We start from the raw sequence: 17,596 nt of genomic DNA on the forward strand, positions 1-17,596 counted from the left end.
TGAACAAGTTGGGCCAAGGCCGATCAACAAGACTGGGAATTGAAGCGCACGGGGGTTTGGGCAGCCAATGCCCGTTAAGGGCAACACAGCGCAAAAGGCCGATCAATACCCTCTGCGTCCCTTTGGTGGCGGTGACATAACGTCCCAACATATCTCCGCTGTTCTCCAAGCGTGTCGTTCTTCTACCATCTAGGCCCCCGCTTAACCTGCCGCCGCTTTAGGCGCCCGCACTCCCTCCCCTCTCAAAAGACTTGTGGCTCGCATTCTCCGCAGCTCGTCCTTGCCAAGACGAATACATTCTTGTTTGCAACTCGGGGCCATGTTGCTCCAGTCATCCATCTTGTGCAGGTTCCCGGCGGAGGTGCTCGTCGACATTGCTGTCGATATCGTGCTCCTAGACGATCCCCTGGGGCCCCCATCGAATCTGCTCTCGCTGCTTCTCACGTGTAAACACATCAACTACATTCTACGCTTTGACAACTGCCGCTATCTCTATGGCCGTATTTTTCGTGGCAAGTTCGACTCGCGTGCGGTCGCACGCCGCCGCGGTGTGGATGCGGCACTGACGTCGCACCAGGCGGCCCAGCTCAAGGCGTATTGCGTTGCATTAAAGCGCATACGCTCGGGGGACCTCGATTCGGAATACCTCGAAGACGATCTATGGACCGCCTTTGTTATGTGTCTGGAAAATGACGGGAGGAACGAGGCTCAGTTGTCCTGGGCTCGCTTGGATTCCCTCTTGGAAGAGCACTTGCGCACCCGGCTTTGGGTGGACACGCATCACTACAGAGGCTGGCCCCCAGAGCATACTAAACACTCCCTAGCCATCTGGCTGTTCTGGTTAAGGCTGGATGATGGTAAGCATGTTTTCTTTCACCTGTAATTTGTCTATCTGACACGCCATTATCGGATTTAGTGAAACTCGACGCTTTGTCTCCTGATGTGCGCAAACAGCTCCTCGATGCGATTCGGTGCTATGCACATACCGCGCTCCGCTACCCATCGTTCTTCGCGCCCGATAACCACTTCAAGTTCCCCCTGTCGGCGGACGTACTGACAGCGACGCTCAAGACTCGCATGACACCGCATGGCCACTGGCCACAGTATCGTGACCCATCGCAGGTCATCGAGAAGGTTACGCACTACAGCCGCCGGCTGGAGTTGTGTGCGCCGATTCTCGGGCATGGCGCGAAACTACTCTACATGACGCTCGACGAGCTCCCATACCAAATTCCCCCCAGCCTCGCACGCGATCGGGAACATGCACTCGCGCTTGGTTGGTCCGATGTGCGCGCGACGCAAGCGGATTTCCTCGAGGCGAACGCACACAGATCCGTTAAGCTCCTGGCACAGAGCGACTGGGACTGGCACAGCAAGCTGACACCCGAGCAGGCGCGTCTCGAGGATGACGCGGCGTGGAGGAAGGGCCTGCATGCGAAGAGCGCCCTGCTCGACGAGCTGTGGAACAGGCTAGCGTTCTGTGGAGACCCGTGGGCTGATCAGGTGCTGAAGGGCGTAGTCTATATGCCTGGCTCGCTCTCTGGTCTTTGGCAGGGCCGGATGCATGTACGTGTTCCCCCGATACCTGTTGATATTGATCCTTGTTGTGCTGACTTCGTAGTACAGTCGTTCAGACCCGGGGAGTACAGCGCCCTTGCCCGGTCTACCGACTACCCTGGAGACATTCCGGACGAGCACGTTCAAAAATGGCCGGTCTACTTCAATTTGCGCGAACACCACTGCATTATGCCCAAGACTCCCATGCCCGCGGGCGGCGACGCTGCCGAGAACGACGAGGGAATCTACACCGCGTGGTTCCCCTCGAATGTTTCGTGGACAGAGCGGGAGGAGCGTGCAGGACGGTTTATCGAACTGAGAGAAAATACGAACGAGTTGCGCAAGTGGGAGTACGAGACCTACGCCGAGGGCCGCCCCAACTCGCATGATGAGAGTAAGTGCACACACTGTGTTGCGCGCTGGAAAGAGGAGGAAGAAGCCACGCAGGAAAGGGCACATCAAATTGTTGCCGGTGCTGTAGATCAGCCTCCCTCTGACAACGACGAGATCGATCAAGTACGGAGCACTTTGAATGCGGCGCTTGGCCCCGATGAAAACGTCGACCAAGTCATCAGCGACGCATTGTCGGACGCAAATCGTTCCCCGCCAGCCTCTGACGACGGTGCCGAGAGCGATTACGAGAGCGAGTATGTGGAGAACTCCTGCAGCGGCATTTGCGACGTCATTGTCACTGGCGAGGTACATTTGTCGTGTCGGAGGATGTGCTACGCTGACGTTGGCCCCCACAGAGTCTGCCGCGGCACGGTCAGGCGTGGAATCACTTCCACTTTTATGGCCGCGTTCGACCCTGGGACGGGCTCATCGCGATCGTTCGTGTACCGGTGGAGGGGCCGCATCTGGGTGTGTATATCTTTCGGGGCTACATTGTTGCAGGCTCCTTCGTCGGGTCCTGGCGTCTCCGTGCGAACAACCGGAATGCGGTTCCTCTGGAAGGTCCATTCGCGATGAGCAAGGTCGTTGGGCCTCGCAGCGAGTCGTAAATATGGTCTCCGCATTCCTCTCACGCGGGCTGTGGTATGCTCTGGAGCACACGCTAGGTCGTGTCTAAGATGTATGACCTCCACCTTGAGAGACTATGTCACTCGTGTTGCGGATTGACTTCGAGTTTGCTATTATGTCAATAGGCGAGTGTAAGATACGCACATCGTATTGCGTCCTGCAACTTTTCATTAACCAATAGGGTGTGTTTGTGGTCAGTCATTCCTACTGAAACATCGTGCAAAGCCAGAATCGTAAGGGAACAGTCAGATGATGTGCAATTTAAAATACGGTCACTCCTCATGGAAGCCACCCATGGCGCGAACTGTCTCCACAAGCCGCTTGTACTCTCTCAGAAGTTCGCCCACCTCCGAAACCTTGATGTCATCTTCTGTGGCGTTCATAAAGCGGGGGTTGGGAGGTGATATCCGTATCGCAATTGGGGACGGAGCGCGAGACGATACAGGTGAGTCGAAACGATTTGGCACAGAGCCTGCGGGCAGCAGCAGCGATGATCTGCGAGAACCAGGCGGAGAGTTCTGGACCTAGCACATGGCAACTAAGTACGTGCAAATAGCCAGGGGATGAGTAGAAGCAGGAACAAACCTTTGAGGGATCCGCTTGCTGGTTCTGGGACAGACGCGAAAGACCAGGCATGCTTGCAAGTCGATCCGTGAGGCTCATCCGCCCGTTCGGCTTTCTCTTGCCTTTCGCCCGTCCAGTGCGACCGCTCATCATGCTTTCGAAACTGCGTATGCTCCTTGTATCGTGTCCGAACTCGGCTTCATCGTCCTCCTCGTCCTCGTCTTCTTCATCTCCAGTGCTCTCTGCCTCTGACGCAGACAACTCGTCGTCTATAATCCGCACAGAGCGACTGGATCCTGGCCTTGAAGGGACCTCGATCATCATCTGCCCGGTTTCCTCATTTGTCGTCGCTGTCGCCGACCTTGCACGACTTCCCGGAAGCGATGCCGCTAAACTCGCAATTGAGAAACCAGTATCTCGTCGCAGGATCCCGAATCCCGGGCGCGACGACGCGTCATCCGTGGTCTCACTAGTAGGACTCGCCACGATCGGTTGGCTCTGATTCTGGCCTGGAAGGAGCGAACGAAGGACCCCAAAGGAGGTGTCGACGACGCCAGAGATCACCTTGTTTGCTGAACCGGTAATGGCATCTACCTGCTGCTCGACACGGCCACGCAAGCTAGCTTGTATGATCTGTGGCGAGGGCGGCTCATTACCCGGGAATCGAACTGATCTTCCGACAGGAATAGGACTGAGCTGAGAGGCGCTGTGTGCAAAAGCGAGCATAAATGTAGGTAAGCCTTCGCGTTGTGTCATGAGAGATGGAGGAACGAAGAAAGAGGGTACAGGTGGTCCAACAAAGAAGCATAATCAGTAGCCAACAACGGGCGGTACAAAGTTTGATTACGAGAGCGCAGTGGCGCAGCCACGGGTAGACAGAATAATATTTCACATACCTTAGCACGGTGCCCTCACTCTCGCCCAAACCCAGCGCAGCCAAATCAACGTTCTCGAGGAACTCAGCCACTGCCATCAGATTTATGAGGCAGTATCCCTCCTCGCCCCCACTTGCACTCTCCCTGCGGAAGCGCTGTGTGTAAAGAAGGTTAGACACGAGGCGCGGGGGGTTTGCCTTGACCACGGCGAAGATCATCAACGGTAGGATGATGTCCCCTGAGACGGGCGTCGGTGATGCATTCCGGGACGATACTGTGGGTTGCAGAGAACTGCTCTGTAGAGACGCGGCGGACCGCGGGGATGGCGGACCGCTGGGCGAGAGATGTGACGAGTCTATCCGTATGGATGCGGGCACGGTAGTAGCGCCAGGCGCGGGAAGCAGTTCTTCGTGTCCAGGCTTATCCTCCGGAGAGAGGATGATCGTCGGTGACAATGGTGCACCCAGGGCTGGTACAGGGTCTTCGGCATTCGCGCCGGACTCGTCCCTCAGCGTGATGTTGTTCTCATCATGATCGTCGTCGACGTCGTCGTCTTCTTCTGATACTCCGCGCCCAAAGCTCGACGCACGCGGGGTCTTCTCGTCCAGCATGTCTTCCTCGGACCTGAGCCCGATAGGTGGAATCTTCGACAGTCCATCTGGCACGAATGCCAACGATTACTCAAGTTAAGCAGGGTCGACACGAAGTCCTCACCGACTATGATCTTGTGAACAGCAACAAGTATAGCTGCCTTCTCGGAAGGCGCCCGGCACGCAATGTCCAGCTGCATCAGAGCTGTGCAACGGTGACCAGGTGATCAATTGAGCGGGGGATAACGTAAGTGCACTCACATTGTCCACACTCGTGCACTACTGTTTCCACCTCTTTTCCTGAGTTCCCTACATCGACGCCGAGATGAGCCAAGCCAAGATCGAGTAGGTTCACGGCAGCTATGCGGCTCGACAGCGCTTCGTCATGCGAGGCGTCGTCCGTATTTGCAGGTAAGAACAATCTGTGAGCCTGGTAGTCAGTGTATGCGCGACAAATGCACATGTAGATACACACCTGTCATAGAAAAGGGAACACAGCACACGCTCGACGGCATCCATGATCTCTCTGACTTGCTCCATTCTGCCTTCTTCTCCATGCGCGTCTTTCTTTTCGTCCTCTCCGCCCCTCTCGTCCATCCCATCCTCTTCTTCTTCCCCACCCTCACTCACGCTCTCCGCCAAGCTCTCCGCGTCATCCGGTGTCTTCCTCCGCCCAAAATGCAGCCCGCGCCTGCGCGCCTGCGGCCGCGCCAGCTGCTCGGACACCGCATCCTCCAGTTCTGCATAGAACTCTTGAAAGCGTGACGACAGCTCTTCTCCGCGCTCGTCCGGCCCCCACGCATTGGCCACCCACTCTACGTCTGAGCGCCCTTTGATCTTCTCGCGCACGCTGCTCACGCGCGCCGGCTCTCCTCCACCGACCGTACGGTGTCCTTTCTCGTCCTTGCCTGCACCACCAACACGCCGGAACGGGTACAGCGGCGCAGCAAAGCGCTCCACTCGTGCAATAGCCCATGGCGGGACGCCTGCCTCGCCGAGCACGGCACGTAGCTCGCTCGTGAGCGCATCCGTAAGCGCGCGCCCGAGTGCGGCACGGTCGATGCGAGATGTGATAGTGTAGGCAGGAACGTCTAGCGTATGTTCCTGTGGGACCGCGCGCTCACTCAAGGCGCCTGAGGGAGGTGTAGTTCCGGGTGCCGGCGTAGGGTCAGGGTGCAGTGGCAAGGGTGTCGTAGACGGGCTGGCGGGAGGTGTGCCGCGGCCAAAGAGAGAGGCAAATGATGTTGAGAGGCGGGCAGCTGCATGCGGAGGGCCAGAGGCGACGCGAGCACCAGGACGTGGGGGAAGTGGAGGTTTCTGCGCAGAAGGACGGGGGGGAAGAGGAAGTGCATGACTGTGGGACGGGACCGTGAAAGTTGGGTATTGTGACACCGACGGGATGGACGAGGTCGATGAAGATGGCGAGGATGGCACGACAGTATGTGGGACGAGGGGTTGCGGGAGAGGGGGAAGCGCAGAAAGTGCGGATGAACGGGACGCGGGCGAGAGGAACTTCTGAAACTGCTCAGACGCGGGTGAAAGTACGGATCGAAATGTTATTGTGGCGCTATAATCTGATGAGTGGGTGCAAAGGGGGACGGCGAAGGAAGCTTACTCTGTAAGCGTTCCGCGCAGTCCCGATAGCGTGACGATGGGCGCATTGCTCTTCGCTTGACCGTCACAAAGTGCTATGTGGTCTTTGATGAATTCTGCTGTGATTACCTCGCTGGGCTTGTACGGTTCGAGAGGAAGGAGGAGGGTCGCCTTGTAAACTGAGCTTGAGACGCGCACGTTCATGAAATAATGTGTAAATACGCACCTTGCTCACAGACAGCGCATTCCAAATGTCATTCCATTCGGGACCGTGATCTGTCTCCGTGCTCAGACGCTCCAATATGGCCCAGCCCACGCTCCCCGAGTCAAGACCAATGCGTTGCGCGGCAGCCTTGAGATTCATGACCTGTAGTTTGCTCGTCGCGTCGCTTGTGCTCTGTTGCTGCGGGGCACTGATGCTCGGATGCATCGTCGTGCCGGTGGTCGCGGATGTGGGGGCGACGCGCTGACGCGGGGTATACGGGACATAGCGCGGGGAGCTAGATGTTGCTGACTCAACAGACGTAGCTGATGTGGGTGAGCCGGGTGGGGGTGGGGATAGCAGAGGGTGAGTCGAAAGGCTTTCGTGAGATGCTGTACGCGATACTGGTGAGTTGCGGCCTAGGGATCCGGGCGGGAAAAGACTGTCTCTTCGAGAAGGAATCTAAGATATAATGTGAGTGCGTGACGGTAAGACTAAGACAGGACTTACCATGTCTACGGTCGTGGAAGCGATCTACTTCGGCCTGAAGTATGGTCTATGATTGGCGAGTGCACTACAAGCCGTCCAGCCTGAGATATAGCTCGTTGTTTGAAGAATTTGTGCTCAAGACGTTCGGGACACCTTGAATTAGACAGACAGGATCCAATCACTGTCGATGACGAGAAACCTGAGTCGCTCGACCCTCGACATCATACGCGGCGCCAAGGGCGGCACATTCCTGCCACGTGGTTTCCCCGCCTCGTGATCGAAGATCGAGCTCGCGAGACCAGCGCCAAAGGTCTTCGCGAGTTGTCTCCGAGTTATCGTTCGGGCTTTAGATCCTTGTTAAGTATTTACGCTTTGGATTGCACTCGCATACACCTGCACACCAACCCTAGTGGCCATGAGTCAGCCCCATCTAAAACCCGCACGTCCCAAGGAAGTCTACAGGGATAGAAATGGATTCGTCGAACCTATCAACCTTCGTATTTCAGGCCAAGTACCAGTTCCCAACCTTCACGTAAAGCCTACCACTTCCGATCCAAATGTCAAAGCCGCATACGCAAAGAGCCTTCGCAACGGTGCAGAGCGCCGTCGATTTGCGGAGGACGTCCTGTTGTTGAAAGGCTCGTATTTTCCCGGGTGGGCCTTCTTGTCGGGTCCCACTGGTGCCCGGAAGACTAACCACGGTGGAATGCCCAATAGTGTGGAGGCAGCAAGGGAGCTGGATGCTCAGCGAGAGACTTCAGATAGCGTCCAGCGGTCCATTGATGATCTGAAAGCACGACACAAAGAAGAAATGCAAACCCTTTATGATTGGCAGGCGGACGACTATTTCGAAGAAGCCAGACAGGCTTGCTTCTCCAAGGATGAGGAAGTGACAGATCCCAATATAGATGTACGACGCCCGGTTTTCTACCCATCCGTTCACGCGTGACTTCCGTCTTGTGGCATTATAGACATTCTACCACTCCCTACACACGCCACATCCACCCATGGTGGCGTCGTTCGACAACGCCGTGTCCGCGCACCGCTACGCGTATCTCTCCACGCTCAAAAATCTCACGCGTCAGCACGCTGGCCTTACGCGTGAGGAAGAGGACCGCCGCCGCCGAGCGGACGCCCAATTTCCTGCCTCGTTGGCAGAATATCGTACTATTCGTTCCAAGGATACACAGGTGCGCCGTGTTTAGGTACTATGACCTCCGTACTCATAGAGGGCACCACCACGACCTGTACCTCAGCTCCGCATCGCGCGTTTCCTGACTGCGGACAACACGGCGCGGGATAAAATGATGGATGAATTCCAGTGGGTCTGGCGGCAGGTCAAGCCGCTCATCGACGAGTACGAGTCAAACGTGAGTCGCAGGGCAGTTTGGCTGGAAGTATATTGACCGATGGTGCGTGAGCTGTTAGACGGACTTCAAGTTAGAGGTCCAAGCGAGCATGCGCCAGGTTGAGACGCACGACCCGCGGCGGAAGGCATAAGTTTAACACATGCCCACGACCACACTTGTCATTCAAGACGGTTCGCCGCCACGCTGGCGGAGATTATCTATCAAGTACCGTATCTGCATGTCACGAGGTCCAGCCGTCTGGTGTCAACGAGGTGGGAGCACAAGTGCCGCATCCGTCTATCTATTTGCAGGAACGTAGATGAAAGGGAGGACATGGCACTGCTCCTCGTGTACGTAGTTGTGAATGGTTTGCTCCGATCCGATGCCACGACTTTGTCTGTAAGGTTGCGCCGCGGTGATCCGCGCATATTCATCTAGCATCTATCAAAATATGAAAAGGACGTGTGTGGAGAGCGGGGAACTGAGTGGTCAAGAAAACGTCGCGCCACAAGATCATGGAAGTATCAACAACATCCGCTTCTCGAACTCCAATAGCCGGCGGAACATGGCGTTTGTGCGTACTCACAACATGGGCACTGCCCTATCCACAGATGTATACAAGGAACTTAGGCGTGCTATCAGGTCAACAAGATGCTATGTACACGTGCAGATATCCATCACATGGCTGCGCTGACCCTTACTTCTGAGATTCGACCGTCGACGACCTCTCGAACAGCAGACAGTAGGTTAGTCAATATGATCAGTTGCAGATGGAGCCATTAGTGGCCCATCTCGCCGGATCATCTGCACGCAGCCAACATGGAGTTGATCCCTGCGGAAAGGGTCTTTTCAGCGCTCTCGAAAGTGATACTGCTTGGAAGATGGCATCTTCCATATTCGCGACCGCCGAAGGACTTCGTGGGATACCGCTGCAGCCCACCACACGGAGACATGCACTTGTCATAGCGTGCACAATGCAAACGTTCTAATCTGCAGCGCGCAGTTCAGAAGCCACCGGGACATCTTGCAAACCTTCCAGCGGTCCGACCCGAGTACGTTGTGTGTCCTGAGCATCTATTACACAAGACGTCGACAGCGGACCAACAATTGAATTGAACAGTACATTTTGCGTGAATGCAAATACGCATAGCGAATCAGTGGATTCGTACGTCACCTTGGAAGGTCGGCATCGGCCATGGCCATGTGCTACTCGGATAGCAGGGGCGCTCCACTAAAAATGAAGGGTCATGAATTGCGACGGTAACACAGGAGAGGGGAGCTGCCTACAAGCTACAAGGTTACCTACCGCAGACGGCACAATCGTGGGGGTCCCTGGAACATCAATCAGTATGCGGATGGGATATGGATGCTTGCCCATCTAACGCCGCAGGCTGTGTGAATGGTCAGGAGGCCTGGCGAAAAGACAGAGCCTGAGAATTCGGGCAGCGGGAGGCGATCGGCGGTCGCTTTGAAGGCCCGTACGACGGCCCTTAACGCCTCCGTGCGTGCGTAGTTGCCAAACGGGATATCCACATATCGAGCCTGCGCGGGTAGTGGTTTCCTCTCGTAATGCCAAGGCACTACTCGCGTTTCGGCAGCTCAGGCGACGTGAACGGCGGGCGACATCTTGACATGAGCGCAGTCCCGCATTGCAACCGTGGCGCCATGGCGAGCTTAGGCCGTCGTCTGTCGTATTAGCACGCAGGAGCACTCACCCCAAACTTTGTTATCTTCATGAGAAGTTATCAGATACGCGTGTCCCATACCAGGCACTCCATCATCAAGGAGCGCCATCACGGCTGAGCCTGTGAACATCCGCGAACACGTCCCGAGGCGCAGCGGGACCGAGAGGGTCTCACGCAGATTGCACCATTTGTACAGTGCGGCCGAGGTCGCGTTAGTGCGGATTGAATTGAGGCGAGCTTCGAGTATGTCAGGCGGCGAGATGTGTGGGATGCTGCCGGTGCGAAGCGGTGGGGCCCCAGTCCGGGGCGGTCGGCATTGTCTCTTCCGTAATGTTCGTGTATAGACGGCGCGACGCCAATAGCATATCTGACATTCGCTTTGAGGCAGCGTTGCTACCCTAGAAGACGAGCGGCGAGGACGGCATGGTCAATAAGACCCGTTATGGGGTGTGAATGCGGGAATTGTGAAGGCTCGTGTTCACTCTGACAGTAAGCTTGGACAGAACGGTTAGTTATTTCCCTCGGTTTAGCATGAGAGAATAATCACGCTTGTTGCCCCCTCCCGATAGGTGGTACTGTGATTGTTGAATACAGCAACTCAAAAGCAGTCTGAGCAGAGAAGGGCGGTCACACACTATGGAATACAGTTGATGCATCTTTTGTAATCCTGATACGGTCCTGGGCACCGAGCCAGCGGTATGAAATGGCAATACCTTCCGCATTGCAGCGATGCAGAAACAAGATAATCTTTTGAGCTAGGCTTGAATAGACAAAGCAGAGGCTCTCACGAAGAAATGGTGATACACGTGCAGTGTTGCATGGGATCCTCACTGCGAGGAGTCGGAGGGTCGCTAGCTATACACAGGAAGGCATCGAATGGTCCCAGCATTCATGCGCATAGTGGTCCAGATACTTCCCATCAAGCTATATTGGATGTTATCAGTCAATCGCATGGCCCTTGTAGACTTCAATTCCTAATGTTCATGGAATATTTAGAGGCGGACGAGCAGAATATGTTCCATTTCGAGCCTGAGAAGCGTCTCCATTGTCCTTGCTTACATAATCCCATTTGCTTCTAGTCGTGAATTACCGCCAGGCGACACACCTACTTACGCCCAATTCCACGACAGAAATGCCCATTAAACATCTGGACGGTGTGTTTTGACTGTATATCCAATTTATTGAACTAAATAATCCCAGGCTACCTCGCTGAGAGGAAGCATTTGCAGACACACCCGCTGTCTGTGCTCTCGGACTCTCGTCTTGGTATTGATGCCTCATACTATTTGTCTTCACTCCTGGACAATCCACCTTCCCGCGAACCTCTCTTGGCAGCAACTGGCGGCCTACCGCTCGCTTTTACTACGCGGATAGAGGAGGACTTGCGCGCACTCGAAAAACTGCACATCAAACCGGTCTTCGTGTTCCCTGGCCTCATTCCGAGCAGACGCTGGAAGCAGTACCAGCAGCAACAACAAGAGATTAATGACGGGTGTCGGGACAGACGGGAAGCATGGTCGAAGTACGAGGCGGGGCAAGACGAAGCTGCGACGAAGTTGTTTGAGGGACGGGCGAACCTGCAGCAGTGGGACCTCTGGAAGATGGTCCTGAGGATATTTAGGCATCGCAACGTGGAGTACGTCGTCGCGCCGTATGTCGCGTGGGCTCAAGTACGTTCTCTCAAGTGACGTGTCATGCGCTTGGACTCGTTCATGCATGAATCTAATACTTTTGACCGCAGTTGATCTACCTCCAACGGCATCAAAAGTCGTACATCCATGCCATTTACGGGCCGACCGACACTCTTCTGTGCCCTGGTGTCGACAAGATTATCACGTCCGTCGACCTCATTTCCGAGAAACCCTCGTTCACCTTTGTGTCCAAACGATCAATCCTCAATGACCTCGGCGTCAGCGAAGACCAATTTTTGGACATCGGTATCCTCATTGGTTTTGACCATTCTCCTTCCTTCCCACCCACTGTCCATGATCAGGCGTTGAAAGCGACTGTGGACATGGTCAAGTATTATAAATCAGGATTCGCAGCCGTGTCTGCATTTGCGGATCAACCTCAAGTGAAAAACATCAGCTATCCGGACCACTATGCACGGACACGGTCCATGATCAAATACTCTCTCGTCTTCTCGTCGGAAGGCTCGGTTGTGCCTCTCCCATTATCCATCAACACACCTCCACCTCACGGGCATCAGAATCACCACCCTCACCACCCGACCGCCGCCGATATCCCTCAAGACCTCCACGAGATATTCACCAACCGACTACCCGATGAGATATTCTTCTATATGTCCCGTGGGCTGATGGGACCTCAAGCTCTGGTATGGCTGACCTCGGGACAGGTATCCGAGCACCCACCCCTGGACAACGGTGAGACCACCGAGTACCGAAGGTTTGTTAGGGAAGTAATTACCGAGGGCGAGACGGGTCCGCGTGCCACCGCTCTTGCCCTGGTTTCTAGTGTTGCGCATCCTTTCTGGGCGAACAAAAAGGTGTCGGCACATTTCTGGTTTGAGCAGTCTGCATCGTCGAAGCCGATCCAACACAATTCCTCATCAACCAGGCAGCTAGCCGAGCGGGTAGCTGGATGGAACGTTCCGTACACGATCGTAGAAGAGGAGTTAAGGAGGCAGAACGTAGGTTTCATTTTGACTTGTTCTTCTCCGATCGCGGCTAAAGAGCAGATTGTGCCGCCGGCTCGCAGTCGTCCACGATCGATTTCGCACTTTGCCTGGGAGCCACTGGCTCGGACAAACTGGCAGCACGCACGAGGATCAAGAGCAGCCAGGCCTCGGTTCCGCTGGAGAAGAAAGATGAAATTGTAGCAAATGTCATCTGGCGATTCCTGGAACTGCGAGGGTGGGTGTCTCTGTCCTGTTTCAGGCTGTTGCAGCCGCTCCCGTTTGTCAGATGTTGACGCGAGCGCCGTGGATCTGTCCAGATTCTTGCTGAACCACACGCACTCGAGCTTGGCCCGCGCTATGCACACAGCACTGAGGACAGCGCGTGTGAACGATAAATTCCAGGACCCCCTCTATCTGTTCCTAGAATTGGTCAGGGCTGGCGTTATGCACGGCAACCTCTGGTCCGGACGCGCATTTAGCGGCGGGCCTAGCTTCGGTACCGGTGAGTAAATTCCCACGGATCATAACGACTGTCGTAATGTTGACGGATGTTGGACACCGCGCCGTTAGACGACGAGAAATCGTGTATGTTATTGGTGATGCGGGTGCTCAGCATAGTGCCATTAAACTTCAAGGTGCGCCCAAGCATGCGTAACGGTGCTGCGGTTGCTGATTGCTCTTTTTGCATGCGCACCATGATGGTTTTGGCCGATCTCGCCTGATAAACGCTTGCAGCCGCAACCGTGGTCCGCGCCCCTGTCACGCGAGCTGCTCGTGTTCAACTCGTTTGTGCGCTCGCTCACACGGGCATTGCGGACATTGTTGGAGGTGACTTCACTGAACATCCTCCTGCGCCATGATGCCAAAGGCGCGCGCGATGATTTGCTCGATATCAATCTGTCGCTGCCTTTCCAGTCGGAAGTGAACACCGGATTTGGGGTCCTCGCAAAGGTATACCTGGATGCGCTGACACATCTGAACAACCGCCAGCGGGTGCGAGATCCGAACGGCGAGGGCGTCAAGGAAGCGAAGCAAATGGCACTTGACATCTGCGAGGAGACATTCCCTGGGGTGAAGAATCCCAAGGGCGAAGTAGAGCGGGGCTTCCGTTTCTGGGACGTGGTGAGTTCGCCTCTCGGAATGCTACTGCTGTATGACGCTGACAGTATATCCACTCTGCAGACGCTGACCGCCATGCGGTGCCTGCATTCCGAGAACGCTGCACCGGCTGAGGTGATCGACCAGTTTGAAGCGGCTGAGGCATGGTTGGCGCCAATGAGGCCCTGAACTCTCACACACAACCCGGTATCGCGGGAATGCGCCGAGTGTGGCAGGCGCTGGTCGATTTCTTGGTTGGGGGCGAGGAGAGGCGTATTTGTCTGTGTAGGCTGTGCGGGGTGATGCATGTGCACACTCCGCGTTCGCGTGTCGGTATTAGTACTTTGTCTACGATGCGCGCACTGGCAGCTTGAATGCCTAAAAAGCGACTGCGACGAGGTGTGCAGCGCAGAGCTGGGAAAAAATGGCAGCAGGTGAGCGGCTTGTCCGCTTAGGGCGGGCTAGCGCGAAACACGTGAAGTGGGGACGAGAATCGCTATGGCGTAGCCGAAAGGGAGGCAGCCTGATTAGGGACATCTGAGATGCGATGGGATCTTGATTCGAGTGGCGGGAAAATAGGTCTGGGAAAAGAAAAAGAAAAAGAAAAAATCGCGCGGATCTGGTGTCGGAGGATGGCGTCCGTTTTTGGAAGTATGCTCCTGAGAGAAACTCTCAGCCTTCTCCCCTGTCTCGAAGATTAAAGATGCTCCATCCCGCCCGCAACGTCAGACTGTCCCCTCGTTTCCCCCTTCGTCTCGCCGAGGCGCCGCCCCGCGAACAACCATGTTCCAGCAATCCATTTCTCTTCCCCACCATGACCTCCTCATGACCAAATGTCCCCAGAGCGGCCCCGTATATCTCCAGCAGCCCTCCATGGAGATCATCCAGCTCACTGAAGTTTCCCCACCGCCCCGCGGCGAGGCTCCCTTTGCTCTCACCGCCAGCTCCTTCGCCTCTTCCTCGTACTCCTCGTCCACCGACTCCGAAGAGGACGAGTCTGTGTGCTCGTCATACTGTTCGTCCGACCCCGAGGAGGAAGCGCGCACTTCTGCGCCGGACGACACGTACAAGACGCGTCTCCACCGTGTCCTGCTATGGCGAGAGAAGCTCGCAAAGGCTATGGGCACAACCGCCCTTGGTACGTTCTGTCCTTTGCCGCCACTGCCGCCCCTTGCCTGACTTGGCTTTTCAGCCTCACTCGCAACCCCACCATCGTCAACTCTGTTGAAGCGAAAGGCCGATGTTGATGTGCATGATTCGGATGATGACATGGTGAGTACTTTCTCTTGGCGGCTGCTGGGGATAGGTTTGTTTGTGGTCGGTTCTGCACCTCGACAGCTACATCCGAGGCGAGTTTCCCTCGGCAGAACGTCACTCATAAAGAGGTAGACACACCGGATGTGGCTGCAACGAGTGCATGCAGCGACCACCTACCCCCAGACTGCTCTCCTCGTCCCGAATAGCCGTTCTGACCTTCTGACATTACGTAGGCTTCCCATTCGTCGAAACGATCGCGTTCGGATGCTTATCGATCGCAAGCGCCGTGGACGCAGAGACGTCTTTGCGCACATTCCTGCCCCGCATGCGACGCGTCGTTCGCCACGCGGCACAGCCTGCAGGAGCACGCCCAAGACCCGTCGTCCAACGACGCGTGCCGCACCGCCGTGGAATATGGCTTCGAGCCGTGAAGCACGACCCACGCACCCCATTCTTGCCGCCCCCATAGCCACCATACCCGCATCACGGCATGGGTCCTTCGCATAGTTTCCTGCAAGTCTTCTGCGTTCTGCACTCTCACGCCCGCCCGTTATGCGTAGATTCGCATAATCCTACCCTACACGTCACTAAGTCGTCTATTCACACCGCACTGTATCGTTTATCCTGTTTGGTAATGCACCGAGCTTATTACACCATAGCACAGCTGCAGCTGCTTGTACTAATACCACCGAAGCTTACACTTATCTTATTGCCCCTCGTCGCGCGCCCGAGCGCGTCCCATGCTCCTCGGCTCGCATCCGACCATCCGATAGCGTGTTCCAGGCGGTTTTCTGCGCTACCGAGTGGGAAGCAAAATTGTTCAGGCTTGCTGCGGTTGCGGTGTGTCTGCGCTAGCGACGGTGATCAGTTCGGAGGCGTTGTGCAACGTTGAGGATCCTGTGAAGAAAGTGCTCCATCAGGGACAATCGCTGGCCGCTGGCGTTCTTTTTTTGCTGGATGCAGCGCCCGCGGCTCCTCAACGTCAACGGCGAAGGGCACTCACATGCGGCCACGTTCGAATTCCCAGCAGAGATGACAGCCTCCACGACGAGAACTGTGGCCTCGGGCGCGGGACGCACCCAAATAGGCAGCACGGTAGCGCGTGCGGGCTCCTCTCGAAGACGCGAAGACGCGAATTCACCTCGACGGGCGGAATTCCTGCGTTCGCGTTTCCACGGCTGCCCGGGCCTGCTCGATGCCCGCGATGGCACGTCTCATCCCCACCCCCTGCCTAGCGCCGCGCACAGTGCACCAGCGTGATTGGAGCGGACAGCTTATTGTCGTTTTCGACTCCGTCTGGTGATGCTGGAAATGTCACGATCCATCACGATCCATCATCACATACATCATGCTTGTTTTCGCACCATCAGCAGCGGGCTGGTCTGTGGCAGTGACAGTCCGGAGCTTGCGTTTGCGTTGGGCGCTCGCGGCACCCCCATGCATATGGGCACAGGCCTTGGCAGGGAAATCGAAACCGCCAGCGGCGCAGTTCGATTCTAGGGCGCGAGCTGCGTCGAGTCGCGAGACGCACAGCGCACGCGCCCCAGCTGAAACGTGCTTATCGCGGATCGCTGCATTCTCATGCCCGCGTTCATGATCGTCTCTTGGTGCTGAATCTATCGCCCTCGCGCACCCACCGTCTGCATCATCGCGGCACCCAGGTGATCTCTGCTGCTTGGCTTCGACGCAGATATTCGGTGTATGCGCTGACGTCGAGGGACGTCAGTGCGTGGTTCAGGGCCTATAGTGGTCACTTGTCCTGTGCACGAACCTCAGGCTGCGCTTGCGTGGGCCTCAGGCATCAAGACGCTTCGCCGGATTCCAGACTGTCACCGAGGCACCGTCGTCCTGATCAGGACGATAGAACATTACTTGGATTTCTGCGCACGCCATGCCAATGGAATGCATGATGGATTTAGATCATCAGGTGCGTCGCTGGGAAGGAAAAGACCCATATACAGCTACTGCAGCTAGGCCAGCCCTACGGGCGACGCTAATCATCGCGCACCCGTAGAGGCACCGACAGGGAACTACACTAGCGACGAACGCGTTCTCGAGCCACCGGGCCTCGCCAGCATGTCAGCGGATATCCATGCAAGTGAAAAGCGTTGGGGAAAGTCGGCTCGCACGCACTGTGCGCGGGCTTCCTGGGCATCCGCAGATCGCGACGCAGGAGGCTGACGGTATCCCGCTCGACATCGCCCTGGGTGTGAACGCACAAGGCCCGAGCTTCCGCGGAGCGCGCCAGGAATACCCTGTTCGCGTTTGTGCTGCCATTTCGGCGGCTGTAAGATCCGTTGTGTGTACATATGCCGCCCCGGATTTGGCACTCAGGCCTCGGGGAGGGGGAAGGCACGTTCTGCGCTCTGCTAAGAGCTAACATGCCGAGCGAGCATTTCAGATTAGATTGATTGACAGCCATTCGTCGCGCCACGGGGCAGCGGAGGCGTTCGCTCAGAAGGTACTACGATGCGTCAATTGAGGCAGTTCCGTCCTGCCTCAATCCAGGTACCACGCTAAAGATAGTGCCGCGATCTATCCACCTGGGGCGTTCTCACTTGAACAACGACTATGTGAAGTACACACCCGTCACACCATTACATGGCGCGGGGGCTTGTCTTTCGGGCTTTCAACATTCACCAGATTCATGTTAATATCGACGGGCGCCAAGCTCGGAGC

General features: G+C 56.1%; 5 protein-coding genes across 5 annotated transcripts; 4 read left to right on the top strand and 1 right to left on the bottom strand.

Moving 5' to 3' along the window:
* Positions 1 to 319: 319 nt before the first annotated feature.
* Positions 320 to 2,558, top strand: POSPLADRAFT_1045210 (hypothetical protein; the record flags this gene model as incomplete). The annotated part of the gene is made up of 6 exons (XM_024478703.1): positions 320 to 857; positions 917 to 1,566; positions 1,627 to 1,951; positions 1,985 to 2,256; positions 2,307 to 2,418; positions 2,452 to 2,558. 6 exons carry the CDS (start codon positions 320 to 322, stop codon positions 2,556 to 2,558), a joined length of 2,004 nt encoding a protein of 667 aa, XP_024340883.1.
* Positions 2,559 to 2,849: 291 nt separating this feature from the next.
* POSPLADRAFT_1045211 (hypothetical protein) lies at positions 2,850 to 6,914 on the bottom strand (the record flags this gene model as incomplete). Its single annotated transcript, XM_024478704.1, has 8 exons — positions 2,850 to 3,101; positions 3,163 to 3,847; positions 4,038 to 4,674; positions 4,731 to 4,800; positions 5,237 to 6,173; positions 6,222 to 6,370; positions 6,426 to 6,863; positions 6,912 to 6,914. The coding sequence occupies 8 exons, from the start codon at positions 6,912 to 6,914 to the stop codon at positions 2,850 to 2,852; spliced, it is 3,171 nt and encodes a 1,056-aa protein (XP_024340884.1).
* A 391-nt stretch (positions 6,915 to 7,305) lies between these two features.
* Positions 7,306 to 8,390, top strand: POSPLADRAFT_1054708 (hypothetical protein; the record flags this gene model as incomplete). Its single annotated transcript, XM_024480548.1, has 4 exons — positions 7,306 to 7,800; positions 7,862 to 8,080; positions 8,147 to 8,260; positions 8,319 to 8,390. 4 exons carry the CDS (start codon positions 7,306 to 7,308, stop codon positions 8,388 to 8,390), a joined length of 900 nt encoding a protein of 299 aa, XP_024340885.1.
* Positions 8,391 to 11,049: 2,659 nt separating this feature from the next.
* POSPLADRAFT_1065440 (hypothetical protein) lies at positions 11,050 to 14,054 on the top strand. Its single transcript, XM_024481947.1, has 8 exons — positions 11,050 to 11,078; positions 11,125 to 11,594; positions 11,666 to 12,574; positions 12,643 to 12,797; positions 12,880 to 13,064; positions 13,133 to 13,197; positions 13,298 to 13,684; positions 13,745 to 14,054. The coding sequence occupies exons 1-8, from the start codon at positions 11,057 to 11,059 to the stop codon at positions 13,847 to 13,849; spliced, it is 2,298 nt and encodes a 765-aa protein (XP_024340886.1). The 5' UTR covers positions 11,050 to 11,056; the 3' UTR covers positions 13,850 to 14,054.
* A 404-nt stretch (positions 14,055 to 14,458) lies between these two features.
* POSPLADRAFT_1039289 (hypothetical protein) lies at positions 14,459 to 15,621 on the top strand. Its single transcript, XM_024477521.1, has 3 exons — positions 14,459 to 14,798; positions 14,853 to 14,932; positions 15,151 to 15,621. Exons 1-3 carry the CDS (start codon positions 14,486 to 14,488, stop codon positions 15,346 to 15,348), a joined length of 591 nt encoding a protein of 196 aa, XP_024340887.1. The 5' UTR covers positions 14,459 to 14,485; the 3' UTR covers positions 15,349 to 15,621.
* Positions 15,622 to 17,596: the final 1,975 nt, after the last annotated feature.

This window comes from Postia placenta (genome assembly GCF_002117355.1).
Source record: "Postia placenta MAD-698-R-SB12 unplaced genomic scaffold POSPLAscaffold_4, whole genome shotgun sequence".
Taxonomy (NCBI): domain Eukaryota; kingdom Fungi; phylum Basidiomycota; class Agaricomycetes; order Polyporales; family Adustoporiaceae; genus Rhodonia; species Rhodonia placenta.

What these genes read in the sequence shown, in the direction of transcription:
- POSPLADRAFT_1065440 (XM_024481947.1), top strand. Translation starts at nt 11,057, where the DNA reads ATGCCCATTAAACATCTGGACG. An exon ending in CGTATGTCGCGTGGGCTCAA is followed by an intron (nt 11,595 to 11,665) that starts GTACGTTCTCTC and finishes TTTTGACCGCAG; the next exon opens with TTGATCTACCTCCAACGGCA. An exon ending in AGGAGTTAAGGAGGCAGAAC is followed by an intron (nt 12,575 to 12,642) that starts GTAGGTTTCATT and finishes GCCGGCTCGCAG; the next exon opens with TCGTCCACGATCGATTTCGC.
- POSPLADRAFT_1039289 (XM_024477521.1), top strand. Translation starts at nt 14,486, where the DNA reads ATGACCAAATGTCCCCAGAGCGGCCCCGTATATCTCCAGCAGCCCTCC. An exon ending in TATGGGCACAACCGCCCTTG is followed by an intron (nt 14,799 to 14,852) that starts GTACGTTCTGTC and finishes TTGGCTTTTCAG; the next exon opens with CCTCACTCGCAACCCCACCA. An exon ending in ATGATTCGGATGATGACATG is followed by an intron (nt 14,933 to 15,150) that starts GTGAGTACTTTC and finishes GACATTACGTAG; the next exon opens with GCTTCCCATTCGTCGAAACG.